Genomic DNA, 13,411 nt, shown 5'->3' on the forward strand with positions numbered 1-13,411 from the left:
AGCCTTGTGTGGTTAGTGAAAATTAAGTTTAAAAAATGTAGCATTGGGGGCTGGGAAGGTGGCTCAGTGGTAGAGTGCTTGCCTTGCATGCATGAGGCCCTGGGTTTGATTCCTCAGCACCACATAAGCAAAAAGAAAAAAGCCGGAAGTGGCGCTGTGGCTCAAGTGGTAGAGTGCTAGCCTTGAGCTGAAGAGCTGAGGGACAGCGCCCAGGCCCAGAGTTCAGGCCCCACGACTGGACCCAAAAAACAAACAAACAAAAAATGTGGCATTAATCTGGGCACCAGTGGCTCATGCCCGTAGTCCTAGCTACTCAGGAAGCTGAGATTTGAGGATTGTAGTTAAGAGCCATCCCAGGCAGAAAAGTCCCTGAGACTCTTATCTCAAATTAACTACCAGAAAACTGGAAGTAGCACTATGGCTCAAGAAGTACAGCACTTGCCTTGAACCAAAGAGCTGAGGGGTAATGTCCAGGCTCAGAGTTCAAGCCCCACAGCTGACCAAAAAAAAAAAGTGGCATTAGAGTTCAGAGGACAGGTGTAGCAAATGCCTACCACAGCCAGGCACTGGTGGCTCATGCCTGTAATCCTAGCTACTCAGGAGGCTGAGACCTAAGGATCACATTTCAAAGCCAGCCCAGGAAGGAAAGTCCATGAGACTCTTATCTCCAATTAACCACCAGAAAACCGGAAGTGGCACTATAGCTTAAGTGGTAGAGCATGAGACAAATCAAACAGAAACTTGGAACTGTGATAGAAAAAGTATATTTAGTTTACTATCTCCGTATCTAACAAGAATATTGGTATGATTAGTGAAATTTATCACATGGTTATAGAATGATGTCTACAAATTATTGAAATATTGGCCAGTGACTTAATTATGCACTATCTTTGACGCCCAATTTATGACAGACTTCTCAGAATACTTATAGAATTCTGGCAACCAGATACTGAAAATTACAGATTTTATCCACATTAAAAGAATGCAGTCCATCCAGTTGCCAGAAGCTCATTCACTTCTGTAATTCTCGTTACTTGGGAAGCTGGGAATAGAAGGTTCACAGTTCAAGGTCAGTTGGGCAGCAAAGTTTGAGAGACCCCCTTCTTAACCCATACCTGGGAGCAGTGGCAAGTACATGTTATCCTAATCTATTTAAAGGCCAAAATTTTGAGCGCTCGCCTTGAGGTAAAGTCTTAGGGCCAGCGCACAGGCCCAGAGTCTAAGCCCCATGACTGACAAAAAAAAAAAAAAGGCTTACTACTTGCAGTGATTGTAGATACATAGATAGAAATCTTTTTTGGATGGAACTATCCTATAGCTTATTGGACAGTATTAGTATAGAGGAATGTAAGCCCTATTCTGAAACCTTATGGGAGGGTTTTGAGGCCTCCTTTGTCATCTGCTTCTAGGAGTTAGTCTCTATGGATGCTGTGTTCTCTTTGTAATGGATTTTGGAGCCAGGCTCCCCAGAGTTGAAATTCCAGCTCTAGCATTTATTTACCAGTTCTGTCAAGAAGGACTGGATACTTAACCTGCTACATAACACCACCAGGATATGATGATGTAACTTCATATAGTGTCTTGTAACAATGCTTGGAAGGCACTAAAGAATCCTTGGGTTTTTACCCAATTGTTCCCTAAAGAAATGAGCATTGAGTTTAGCAATGATGGTTCTAGATATTTCTTCTAATGATAGACTTAGTAAAAATAAGAAGGAACCCAATCTCTACCAAACTACACACGCAACAAACACAATGTAAGTACTGCTTATTTTCATGCCACTTTTCTGAAAAGACTGAAGAAAAAAAGAGAAAAGTAACTGGAACACATAGAGACTTCTGATTCTTCCAGATTTTATACACTTGGAGGCTGAGAGGTAAAAAGTTTCTTTTAGCAAGTGTTTTCCCCTTCTCAGCTCTATGCCAGGCATTAAGTTCAATACGGAGCAAGAAGATGGGAGTGCCACTATACTAAGCACTGTGAGTTTTGTTTTAATATAGAAGAATGTGGACTTAAACCCATTTGCTTTGCTTGGCAGGAAACTCTTCCAGAGAACCATCCCTCATTATCTACAGTATAATGAAAGAACTAACGGGGAAGAAATTTTATCCAAAGGATCTAGATGATGGTATATACAGAAATTGCTTATATTTTCCCCTTATAGGCATTTATTATTTACCCAAGCACCAGTCTAGCCTGTGTTGAGGACAGGATTTTTAGCTTAGTAATATTTGGGGTGATTATTATGAGAATGGTAAAAACCCTATACTATATGCTTAATTTTATTTTATTTTGTTATAAATATAATATACAGAGGGGTTACAGTTACCTAAGAAGTAAGGAGTACATTTCTTTTTTCTTTTTTCTTTTTTTTGTCAGTTGTGGGGCTTGAACTCTGGGCCTAGGTGCTGTCCTCAGCTCTTCCACTCAAGGCTAGTGCTCTACCACTTGAGTCACAGCACCACTTCTGGCTTTTTCTGTTTATGTGGTGCTGAGGAATCGAACCCAGGGCCTCATGCATGAGGGGCAAGCACTCTACCACTGAGCTACCTTCTCAGCCCATGAGGACATTTCTTGTCAAACATTGTTACCCCCTCCCTCATCTTTCTCCCAGTTTCCCTCCCCCCTTATTTATATTTCTTTTTATTTCTTTAGCTTTGTCTTGCATATGAACTGTCTCCGTTTTGTTTTGTTTTTAGTGATACTAGTGTTTGAATTCAGGCCTTGTGCTTGCTAGGCAGGCACTCTACCACTAACACTTATAGGCCTTTTTTGTGCTGGTTATTTTTTGAGGTAGGGGCTCGTCTAGTTAGTCTTGGACTGCAATCCTGTTTGTTCTAACTTGTGTCACTCGAATGATGTGTATATGCCACAGTGCCTAGCAGTTGTCAAGGAATCATGAAGTTTATTCCTGGACTGGCCTCAAATCGCCAAATAATACCCTATTTGAGATCCTGTACAGTAGCTTGACCTACTGTGCCACCTATTTGTTGGCAAAATTTTTGTTTATATTTCTGATGTGAAAATTTATTTCATCCATACCAACTAAAGCTCTTATGAACTTTGATTTTCAGATAAGTTTTTTCAGTCTGCCATGAATGTTGTAAGTACTAATTTTTGTTGTTTAACTTCATTTTCTGTACTTTAAAGTTTACTTTCCTTAATTTTATCTGTAATTGGGGGCTGTGATTCTTTCATTTCCTCTTCTGTTCATGTTTTTGTTTCTATATTTGTTGATAATATATAGTTTTAGATCACATAACTCTACCCTTTGCTTATGATACACATTGCCTTTTTGCCTTTTTTCTTGCAAGTTTTAGCAAGGATTTAGTAGGGAAGAATAGAAAGAGAAACATCGGCTTCACACACAGGAAATGGGAGTTAGACTCCTATGTTGCCTTTTTCATGCTTCTAGACAGATCAGCTTTCCGAATATTTTGTATTTATCCCATTAACTTTTCAAATTGATAAACTTTTCTATCATGCTGATCATTAGAAAAATTTCACAGGATCTCTGCATGAGTACAGTACATCTTGGTTCCTAAGGAGAACTCCCAATTTTGTATACTTTCTTCACTAACATGCTCAGACACACCTCAGCAGTGGTGTATTTGTTGACAGCAGTCAGCATCTCATAAGAAGGAAGAGCCATAACTATATTGTGGGTGGTTTCTGCTAATACAGTGATGCTGGTCTGAGCATTCCATGTCTTCTCTAGTATTTGTTTCTAAAGATTTAATTGCTAAGTCAAAATAGCTTTGTAAATTTATAAAAGTTGAGTCTTCAACTCCTCTCTTGAATTCCTTTTATTTGCTATCAACCATTAAATTGAATAAGTATAAGTATTTACACAGAAAACTAACATTTTTCTTTATTAGTAAGTTACTATTTTGCTTGTAAGAATGTCAGTGTAATTCTACTTGCAAATTTTCAGTGCTCTTCTCTCCGAGATCTAGAACTTGCTTACCAGGTACATGACCTTTTAAATACGGGAAATAACCAGAAATTCATTGGAATTGATTTTCGTCGTAATTTCTATTAGTAAGTATATTGGAAATGTGTCCTTATTTCTTGTTTCATTTAGTAGATTCCACAGATGGGAGGATTTTAGTGACTCTTCATAGCTCACTTCTGGTGTTATGTACCATAGTTGTACTTAATAGTACATACTAAATGAACACTTAGAAAACAAAGCAGTGGTAAAATTGACAGATTTGGGAGTCTAGTTGTACAACTAGTACTTTGAGATTTTCCTTTGTAACATTTAAATTCTTCAGACTTATTTTTAAATTGTAACAGGATGTGTTGGTCCATTAAGACTTTTTTCTCAGGCTGGGAAGGTGGCTCAGTGGTAGAGTGCTTGCCTTGCATGCATGAGGCGCTGGGTTCGATTCCTCAGCACCACATACACAAAAAAAGCCCAGGACTGGCAAAAAAAAAAAAAAAAAAAGGCTTTTTCTCAATCTCTTGGTTTTGGTTTTAAAGATCAAGATTCTGGAGTCTGTAGAGGCTCTGTCAATGGGTTTGCTTTTAAGCAGCTGAAACATAAAATGAGGGAATGTGGCTTAGTGGTAGAGTGCTTGCCTCACATGCATGAAACTCTGGGTTTGATTCCTCACTACCACATACACAAAAAAAGCTGAAAGTAGTGCTGTGGCTCAAGTGATAGAGTGCTAGCTTTGAGCAAAAGAAGCTCAGGGACCTTGCCTTGGCCGAGTTCAAGCCCCAGGACTAGCACCAAAACAAAACAAAACAAAAAACCATGAAAGAGCCACCTGTTAATTAGTTGTGAGAATGGTTTTCCGTGTGTCCAACTCTTTGCTTTACATGTTTGTTTTGAGGGAAGGCAGCACTGAGATTTGAAGTCAAGCCCTCATGCTTAGTAGATTGACACTCCAGCTGAGCCATGCCTTTAAGCTTTTTTTTTTTTTTTTTTTTTTTTTTGCTGGTTACTTTTAAGATAGGATCTTTCTTTTGTCCAGGTATTCAGCTGGACCATGACCCACCTATTTTAGCTTTATATGACAAGTTCCAACTTCCTTCTGTCAAGGTAGAATCCCAGGCATTCATCTGCCAAAGCTGGTCTGGAACCATGATTTTCGAAATTTTGGCCACTAAATAGATTAGGATAACATGTATTTGCTACTGCTCCCAGGTATGGGTTAAGAAGGTGTCTCTCGGGGCTAGAAAGGTGGCTCAGTGGTAGAGTGCTTCCCTGGCATACATGAGGCCCTGGGTTTGATTCCTCAGCACCACATAAGCAGAAAAAGCCAGAAGTGGTGCTGTGACTCACGTGGTAGAGAGCTAGTCTTGAGCTGAAGAGCTCAGGGACAGCGCCCAGGCCCAGAGTTCGGCCCCATGACCAACCAAAAAGAAGGGAGGGGAGGGAGTCTCTCAAACTTTGCTGCCCAACTGACCTTGAACCTCCTATTCCCAGTTTCCCAAGTAACTGGAATTACAGAAGTGAATGAGCTTCTGGCAACTGGATGCACTGCATTCTTTTAATGTGGATAAAATCTGTAATTTTCAGTATCTGGTTGCCAGAATTCTATAGGTATTCTGAGAAGGCTGTCATAAATTGAGCATCAAAGATAGTGCATATTAAGTCATTGGCCAATATTTCAATAATTTGTAGACATCATTCTATAACCATGTGATAAATTTCACTAATCATACCAATATTCTTGTTAAATACGGAGATAGTAAACTAAATATACTTTTTCTCTCCATCACAGTTCCAAGTTTCTCAGTTTGATTTGTCTCATGGAACAAATTGATGTCACTTTGAAGTGGTATAAGAACCTAGTACCTTCAGTAAGCTAATTAATTATTTGTCATTTATCTTGATAACTAAATTTGTAATTATTGCTCCTGGTGAATATTTGGATTAATATTTGAATTTCACTCATCAGGTGTTCTTTCCGCACTCTCAAACAATGATAGATCTTCTTCAAGCATTGGATGTGGCCAATCAGTTAGAAATGATCCCTCAGATTTGGAGAGGTCAGTATCAGTTTTATGTTTAGTAAATTTCCATTGTGATTAATAACATTGGTAAAGGCCTAAATTTCCATTTTTAACTGAAAGGAACCCATTAGTTGAGGTGTACTTCAAAGCCATTACTCAAGTTGCACTTTAGATGAGTAAACGTTTGTTGAAAATGAGCTCTGGGGGCTGGGAATGTGTCTTAGTGGTAGAATGCTTGCCTCACATACATAAAGCCATGGATTCAATTCCTCAGAACCACATACACAGAAAAATCTGGAAGTGGCACTGTGACTCAAGTGGTAGAGTGCTGGTCTTGAGCAAAATAAGCTCAAGGGCACTGCCCAGGTCCTGAGTTCAAGCCCCAGGAGTGGCCAAAAAAAAAGGTGTACAGTGAGGTTATAGTTGTATAAGTCAGGTAAGGAGTACAGTTTTTTTTCTTGCTTTTTTTGTTTTTGCTGGTCCTGGGGCTTGAACTCTGGGCTTGGGCACCATCCCTGAGCTTCTTTCAGTCAAGGCTAGCACTCTACCACTTGAGCCACAGCACTACTTCTGGCTTTTTCTATGATTAATTGGAGATAAAAGTCTCATTGACTTTCTTGAAGATGGCTTTAAACTGAGATCCTCAGATCTCAGCCTTCTGAGCAGCTAGGATTACAAGTATGATTCATCAGCATACTCAGCAAGAGTACATTTCTTTTTGGACAGTGTCACCCCTTTCCTCGTGCTCTCCCAGTTTTTCCCTCCCATCCCACTCACAAGTTGTCTAGTTCATTTTCAACATAGTGTCCAGTGAGTATCACTGCTGCATTTGTTCACCCTTTGTCCCTCCATTTCTGTGCCTCCCCTTACTTGTTTTTATTTTTCCCATTTTACATTTTGGTGATCAGTGTTGCTTCTCTTTGTCCTTAAGATAGTAAAGAATATGGACACACTTTTCGCAATGAACTAAGAGAGGAAATCCTGATGCTGATGGCAAGGGATAAGCATCCACTACAGGTAGGAGCTGTCTTCAAGTTATATTACCATTATTAGATATGTATTAACCAATGTATCATTTGGTATTACACCTATTTAAGGATTGTTCTCTTTATGATACATGGAAGCATATGTTGTTCGTAGAAATAAACAGCTTTTTCATTCCTGTCGTCCAAAACACATAGGAAAATAGTTGCCAATCCTGACAATAAGAGCAACCTAGTTTTAAAAATTCCAGCTAAAAGAAAACTTGTAGTTGAAAGATATAAGTAATCAAATTATTTATTTCAAGCCAAGCTTCTTTTTATTCAATTACTTGTAAGTCCATGTAATATGTTGAGATGGTAAAATATATTGCTCAGGAATTTTAATGGTCTTTTGGTAGTTTCCTGAGCTTCAATTCTGGTGAGACAACTGGGCAGTTCTGACTCTTAGGTCCTCTCAGCTTCAGATGGTATTTGCTGACTGTGCTGCTGATATCAAATCTACATATGAAAGCCAAGCAGCCAGACAGAGTGCTCTCACTTGGCCAGCCAACTCTCTCAACTGTATAGCTCTCCTCTTCTTAAGAGCTGGGCGAACCCAGGAAGCCTGGTGAGTACAAAATGGCAAGTGTAAACCAGAAACATTTGTGTTTGGTTCTAAAACATTTTACCCCAGTCCCTGGATAGAGGTCCTCTAGTTTGGCTGGATGATGACATAGTTTTATCATGAGCCAACCTAGAATGTATACTAAGGTTTCATGGGAACTTGGAAAAAAAACAGCTAAAAAGCAAGTTTATATGTATAATACATTTAAGCAGGGGGTACAGTTCAGATGAGCTGAAAGCTGAGAATTCTCTCTGAATTTGTGACTTTCCGTTTGCTTTTTTTTTTTTTTTTTTTTTAAGTGATACTGGGGTTTGAACTCAGTGCCTTAAATGTCCTGGGAAGGCATATTTACTATCTACTCCTTGAGCCATAACTCCAAAGCCCTCAATTTCTGACTTTTGTTTTCAGTGTCTCTGGGCAAATAAGTCACTTGGTAATCATTATTAGATGTGTACTAACCAGTGTTAGTGTTAGTACACTTGGGATCCAAGGCCAATTTAAGGATAATTGTGCTAGTTTCACATGTCATTGTGTAGTGTTCTGCTGCCACATGTAACCTCACTTGTCTGCTTCCACAAATGAACAAAGTGATCAAAGAAACTTTGAAAAAGACTTTGGTCATTTATGTTATCGAAATATCGTTTTCAAGTGTTTGACCTACACCTACCTAGCGTAAAATATGGGCCCTGAACTTAGACTTCTGGAAACATTTATGAAACATGGCTCTGGTAAGAATCCATTCTTGGTTTGTGTTGCCATATTTTGGCTGTGCCTTTATCAGCATATCACTCAGATTGTCAGTGTCCCTGATTTGGAAGCTTGTGCATATTCATTTGGAAAAATGAATAAGTAAAAATGACAACAAATTGATAGTTATAGGAAAGCCACACTTAGTTCACTGCTATAATTTGTGTTAAACGTAAATGTGTATTTGAAGGGTAAGTTTGAGGATCTGTGCCTACGAGTTTCATGTGGCTTTTCACTGTCTCCAGGAAAAGATGCCTAACTCCTGCACATTACCTGCTAGCACCTGTGTTGCCAGCACTATGCTGGTTAGGTCGGGCGAGTTAGCAGTTACTTCTGTGAACCAGGCTATGATGATTGGCGCAGGGGTACGGACCTCAGCTGAGTCATGGGAGCTGAGTGTATGTGTTTCACCATTGTCCTGCATGTGGCAGGTTGGTGGTGTGCACTTACATGAGAACGTTGCCTCAGTCTGAGCCTGTTCTTCACAACCGAGTTGACTGGCCTAGGATGTTAGAAGAGGCAGACTAAGCTAGAATGTAGGCTGTGTGACCTCTCTGGAGTGAATAGGTCATAACACCAGCCACTTCTCAGGTTTACTGTTAGCTTGTAATGTGTAGATATGTGTGGAAGTGGTGAGTGAGGAGAGTGTGTTTAAGCACCTGAGCTAAAACTGATGTGCAGATAGGGCTGGGGATGAGAGGAGCCAACTGTTGTCTGTCTTAAGGAACTTAAGCATATAGTTAGGAAGAAAAGGACTGTCTGAAAATCTTGGGGCGAATAGCTTCATTTAATTACCTTCTATTTTTCTATTAGTAATTACCTTTTCCTATCTCCTCTTGCACAGGAAAATGTTGGGACTTTTCAGAAAGCATAATAAAATCCCTAGGTAAGATGAAAGTAACATGTTTTGCTTGGTTTAGGCTGGAATTAACCATATGGCCTTTGACTTACTGTGGATTGGATTTGATCATTTACCTCAGCCACAACATTTAGACACCCTTTAGTTAGCAATGTCCCACAATCCAAGGCATTCTGAGGCAAACAGCTTTTTTGTGCTCAGTGATTGGGGTTATATTGAGTTACGTAGTCCTCAATGAAACTATATTGAGAGTTGGAAAGGGGGCGCAGGGGTAGAGTGCTTGCCTAGCATGCATGAGGCTTTGGGTTCAATTCCTCAGCATCACATAAGCAGAAAAAGCCAGAAGTGGTGCTGTGCCTCAAGTGGTAGAGCACTAGCCTGAACTGAAGAGCTGAGGGACAGCGCCCAGGCCCAGAGTTCAGGCCCCACAACCAACAAAGAGAGGGAGGGAGGGAGGAAGGAAAGAAACTATATTAAATGCTCTATTGGAACTTTAAATTTAGACTTTATGTAAATTAACTTTGGAAGCTGCCATTGAGGATTTTATTAAATGAACTTACGTTGGCTTTTGCCTATAAATCTATAATGAGGTACATGGGATCGAACTCAAGGCTTTGCACTTGCTAGGCAAGTGCAGGTCCTCTTCTGTAATTTTGCCCAGGCTAGCATTGAACCTTGATCTTCTTTGATCCTTCTCCACCTCCTGAGTAGCTAAAATTGCTAGCATGTACCACAATGACTGGTTTACCTGAGTCTTTGATTAAAGGGTAGGACATTCTGTTTAGTCCTTTACACATTTTGCCTTGTTTTACAGAAATGAGTTGCTGAATGAGTTTATGGACACTGCAAAAGTATCTGATAGTCCTGATCAGGCCATTGAAGTGGTGAAGCTCGCAAGTGCCTTGAGCTTGCCTGTTAGTAAGGCCCTCACTCAGAGAGTAATGATGGACTTTGCAATCAACCCAGAACAAAAGTAAGTGGAACTCGGGGCTGGGAAGGTGGCTCAGTGGTAGAGCGCTTGCCTTGCATGCATGAGGCCCTGGGTTTGATTCCTTAGCACCATATAACAGAAAAAGCGGGAAGTGGGGCTGTGGCTCAAGTGGTAGAGTGCTAGCCTTGAGCTGAAGAGCTGAGGGTCAGTGCCCAAGCCCAGAGGTTCAGGCCCCATGACCAGCAAAAAAAAAAAAAGTAAGTGGAACTTAAATCTTCACTGACAAGGAACAAACCATGTTTCACCTGTTTAGATGTTTATCGCTTTCTCCAGTATTTTGTTCTTCCAAGATGTAGAAATGACTATCGTTTGTTATACAGGTCAGGGAAGCCTTCCTTGTAGATTGGGGCCGTTAGAACCTTTTTCTTTGTTCTTACAAATGAATGCTTCTACAAGATCTGTTTTTCTGATTTGGGTGAATGTCAGGCACTAAGCTCCCCAGCTCTGATGAGCTGCAGTGTAACCTGCAATGTCTTTTCCTTACAGGAAAGCCCTGGCTAACCTAACTGCATTGAACAGTGACAGTGATGGGGACAGCAGCAGTGACAGCGACAGTGACAGCGACATCAGTGAAAGCAAATAAAAGTGAGGTGGCCTTGCTGTGACTGGAAATAACGTGTAGATTTGGCCCGTTTATTATTACTGTGCAGTAGATAAAATTCTGACTGTAGATTAAGGTCATAAAATTTACTGAAAATCTATTAATACAGTGCTCAAAGTTTATCATTTAAGCAGCAACGCTGCTGTTTTACACATATAGCCCATGGCTCTTGGTCATCACACCCTGCAACATTGCCATCATCAGCGTGCTAGTGTTCTATAGCTTTTCTTAGCTTATGTGCTGGTCCTTCATGACTATGAGACAGGTTTTCGTGAAGTTATATCATAACTGCTGCTGGATCAATAATAACCCAGTTTTGATTGCATTTAGATACTTACTTCATAATTGAGTAAACCAGATTATAGTAATTTAGGCTCCAAAGCAGCAGAATGAAGACTGAGTAAATATAGTAATAATGTATATTTGTGTTTTCCATTATTTGTCTTAATCTTCCCACTAGAATGCCTAAGTGTGATTTAGGGACAGAAGTGTGGCTCAGTGATAAGAGGTCTTGCCTTAGCTTACATCGGTCCTTGTTTGAACTCTAGCACCAACAATATTAAATGAAAATTTATCTCATTGTTGGCATCATTTTTCTGCTTTTTTTTTTTTTTTCTGCTTGAACTCTGGGCTTGGGCGCTATCCCTCAGCTCTTCAGCTCAAGGTGAGCACTCTACCACTTGAGCCACAGCTCTACTTCCTTTTTTTCTAGTGGTTTATTGGAGATAAGAGTCTCACAGACTTTCCTGCCTGGAATGGCTTTGAACCATGATCATCAGATCTCAGTCTCCTGAGTAGCTAGGATTACAGGCCTGAGCCAGTGGCACCCGGCTTTTTCTGCTATTCTTTAAGGGATAAATGAGGACTGGGGATAAGGGTGTGGAATGTCTTATTGACATGATCCTGTATTGCCCTTCATCAGGTTGCTAAAGGGCCTCTTTGTCTAGCTTTTGTATTTTGCTTTTTGTCAAAAGCTTGAACTTGGCTTGGGCACTGTCCCTGAACTCTTTGGCTCAAGGCTACCCTTCTACCACTTGGAGCCACAGTACCACTTCCAGTTTTCTGGTGGTTAAATGGATATGAGTCTTTTGGACTTTCTTGCCCAGGCTGTCTTTGAACCGTGATCCTCGGACTTCAGCCTCTTGAGTAGCTAGGTTTAAAGGTGTGAAACTCAATTAGAGGAGCACTCTTCCATTCGCAGACTTCTACCACATCCTGCTTTTGCATATGTCATTCCCAGATTTACTAAGGCACTCTATGATTCTCTACTCATCAACCCTACCAGGGTTTTATACTTAGAAGGTACTTGTTAACTGCATTCTTAGTTTTATTTACTAGTCTCCCTAGGCCAAACCTATGATACATCCTTGGGAACCTAGGCATTTGGTTTGTTTTCACCTAAAATGTGAAGTCTGATTTGAGGGATGGAGGAAGGTGGCAGTGTACTATGAGCTAATTAATAATCAACTTCTAAGAAGTAGCTAGCTACCTACAAGGCACTCTTCCCCTTATGTCCCTAGCATATTAGCACCCTCAGGTCACAGGTTCCTTAAGTGTGTATTCAAAACTCCATGAAATACATATTCAATAGTCCTTAATTGGGTTGCAACCCTCTTCCCACCCATGCCTTAACTGAATCATGTTACAGTGTAGCTAGTGACCAAGACTAACCTGCCTGGACTGTCATATTACTATGTGGATTTGTAGTTAACGCTCACAGTGGTGATTATGTGCAGTTCAGTAGTTTCGATTCAGGGGTACACATAATCCAGATCTCTTCCAGGCAAAGAATGTTCGTTAAGTTTTTGTGAGAAAAATTAAGGCCTATAGGATGTGTCCATTATCTTCTGTTCATAAATGTTTACCTCGCCAGTCTTTGGCCTCTATCAGTAAAAGATGTTTCTCTATACCAAAGTAAGCGGAATCTCCTGTTTTTGCTTGTTTCAGCCGTGTCTTCAATATTCTTATTACAACCCTACCCCATTTTCTTTACCTCTACTGGCTCCCACCTCTCTGTTCATAAACATGTACAGAAAGGTTTTTTTTTTTTTTCTTTTTCTTTTTGGTCGGTTGTGGGGGCTGAACTCTGGGCCTGGGTGCTGTCCCTCAGCTCAAGACTAGTGCCCTACCACTTTAAGCCACAGTGCTACTTTCAGCTTTTTTCTGTTTATGTGGGGGAGAGGGGGGGACGTGACAGATAGTTAAGAACTGCCCAGCAGAACCTGCCCACTGTAACTTTACTGAGGGTTTAGTACTGCAGAGGGTCATGTCTAAACATTTTTCAGAGCTCAGTAAGATTTAAGACTCAAGATTTTGAAAACTAAAAAATTTTCCCCAATGCAGTTCTTCCTACAATTGCCACTTTACTGATTCCTGCCACTTAGCCCTTCCAGAACCTATCTAACAAAACTAGCAAGCTAGAGAAACTACATTTACCTCATATGAGTAAGCTGTAATGGCCATAGATTGGCCTTTTCCTTGTCCCTAGATGAATCAAACTGAATGAAAACCTAGACCCATAGAGTTCATGGTTCTGGTAACTACTAGACTCCATAAAGACAGACATAGTCTTAAGCCCTTTTAGTGTTAACTTAATCTGTTCTGCACTTAGTTCAGACAAGTTTCTTTAAAACTGGCTGGAACTGGCCAGTGGCTCACA

General features: G+C 40.3%; 1 protein-coding gene and 1 non-coding gene across 2 annotated transcripts in view; both read left to right on the top strand.

Annotated features, from left to right (window-relative positions):
• The window catches only part of Ptcd3 (pentatricopeptide repeat domain 3), a 38,317-nt gene extending 27,143 nt beyond the window's left edge, over window positions 1–11,174 (top strand). The window contains exons 15-24 of the mRNA XM_042690471.1: window positions 2,039–2,128; window positions 3,075–3,103; window positions 3,935–4,041; window positions 5,736–5,814; window positions 5,913–6,003; window positions 6,899–6,984; window positions 7,409–7,557; window positions 9,146–9,187; window positions 9,975–10,133; window positions 10,638–11,174. Of these exons, the coding sequence (XP_042546405.1) occupies window positions 2,039–2,128; window positions 3,075–3,103; window positions 3,935–4,041; window positions 5,736–5,814; window positions 5,913–6,003; window positions 6,899–6,984; window positions 7,409–7,557; window positions 9,146–9,187; window positions 9,975–10,133; window positions 10,638–10,734 (929 nt within the window). The 3' untranslated portion in view covers window positions 10,735–11,174. The remainder of the gene's footprint in view (window positions 1–2,038; window positions 2,129–3,074; window positions 3,104–3,934; window positions 4,042–5,735; window positions 5,815–5,912; window positions 6,004–6,898; window positions 6,985–7,408; window positions 7,558–9,145; window positions 9,188–9,974; window positions 10,134–10,637) is intronic.
• Window positions 8,643–8,779, top strand: LOC122116914. The gene has a single exon (XR_006149037.1). It is a non-coding gene; the product is annotated as a small nucleolar RNA SNORD94 (small nucleolar RNA).
• Window positions 11,175–13,411: the final 2,237 nt, after the last annotated feature.

This window comes from Dipodomys spectabilis, unplaced genomic scaffold (genome assembly GCF_019054845.1).
Source record: "Dipodomys spectabilis isolate Male_0828 unplaced genomic scaffold, ASM1905484v1 ptg000137l, whole genome shotgun sequence".
NCBI classification, from domain to species: Eukaryota; Metazoa; Chordata; class Mammalia; order Rodentia; family Heteromyidae; genus Dipodomys; species Dipodomys spectabilis.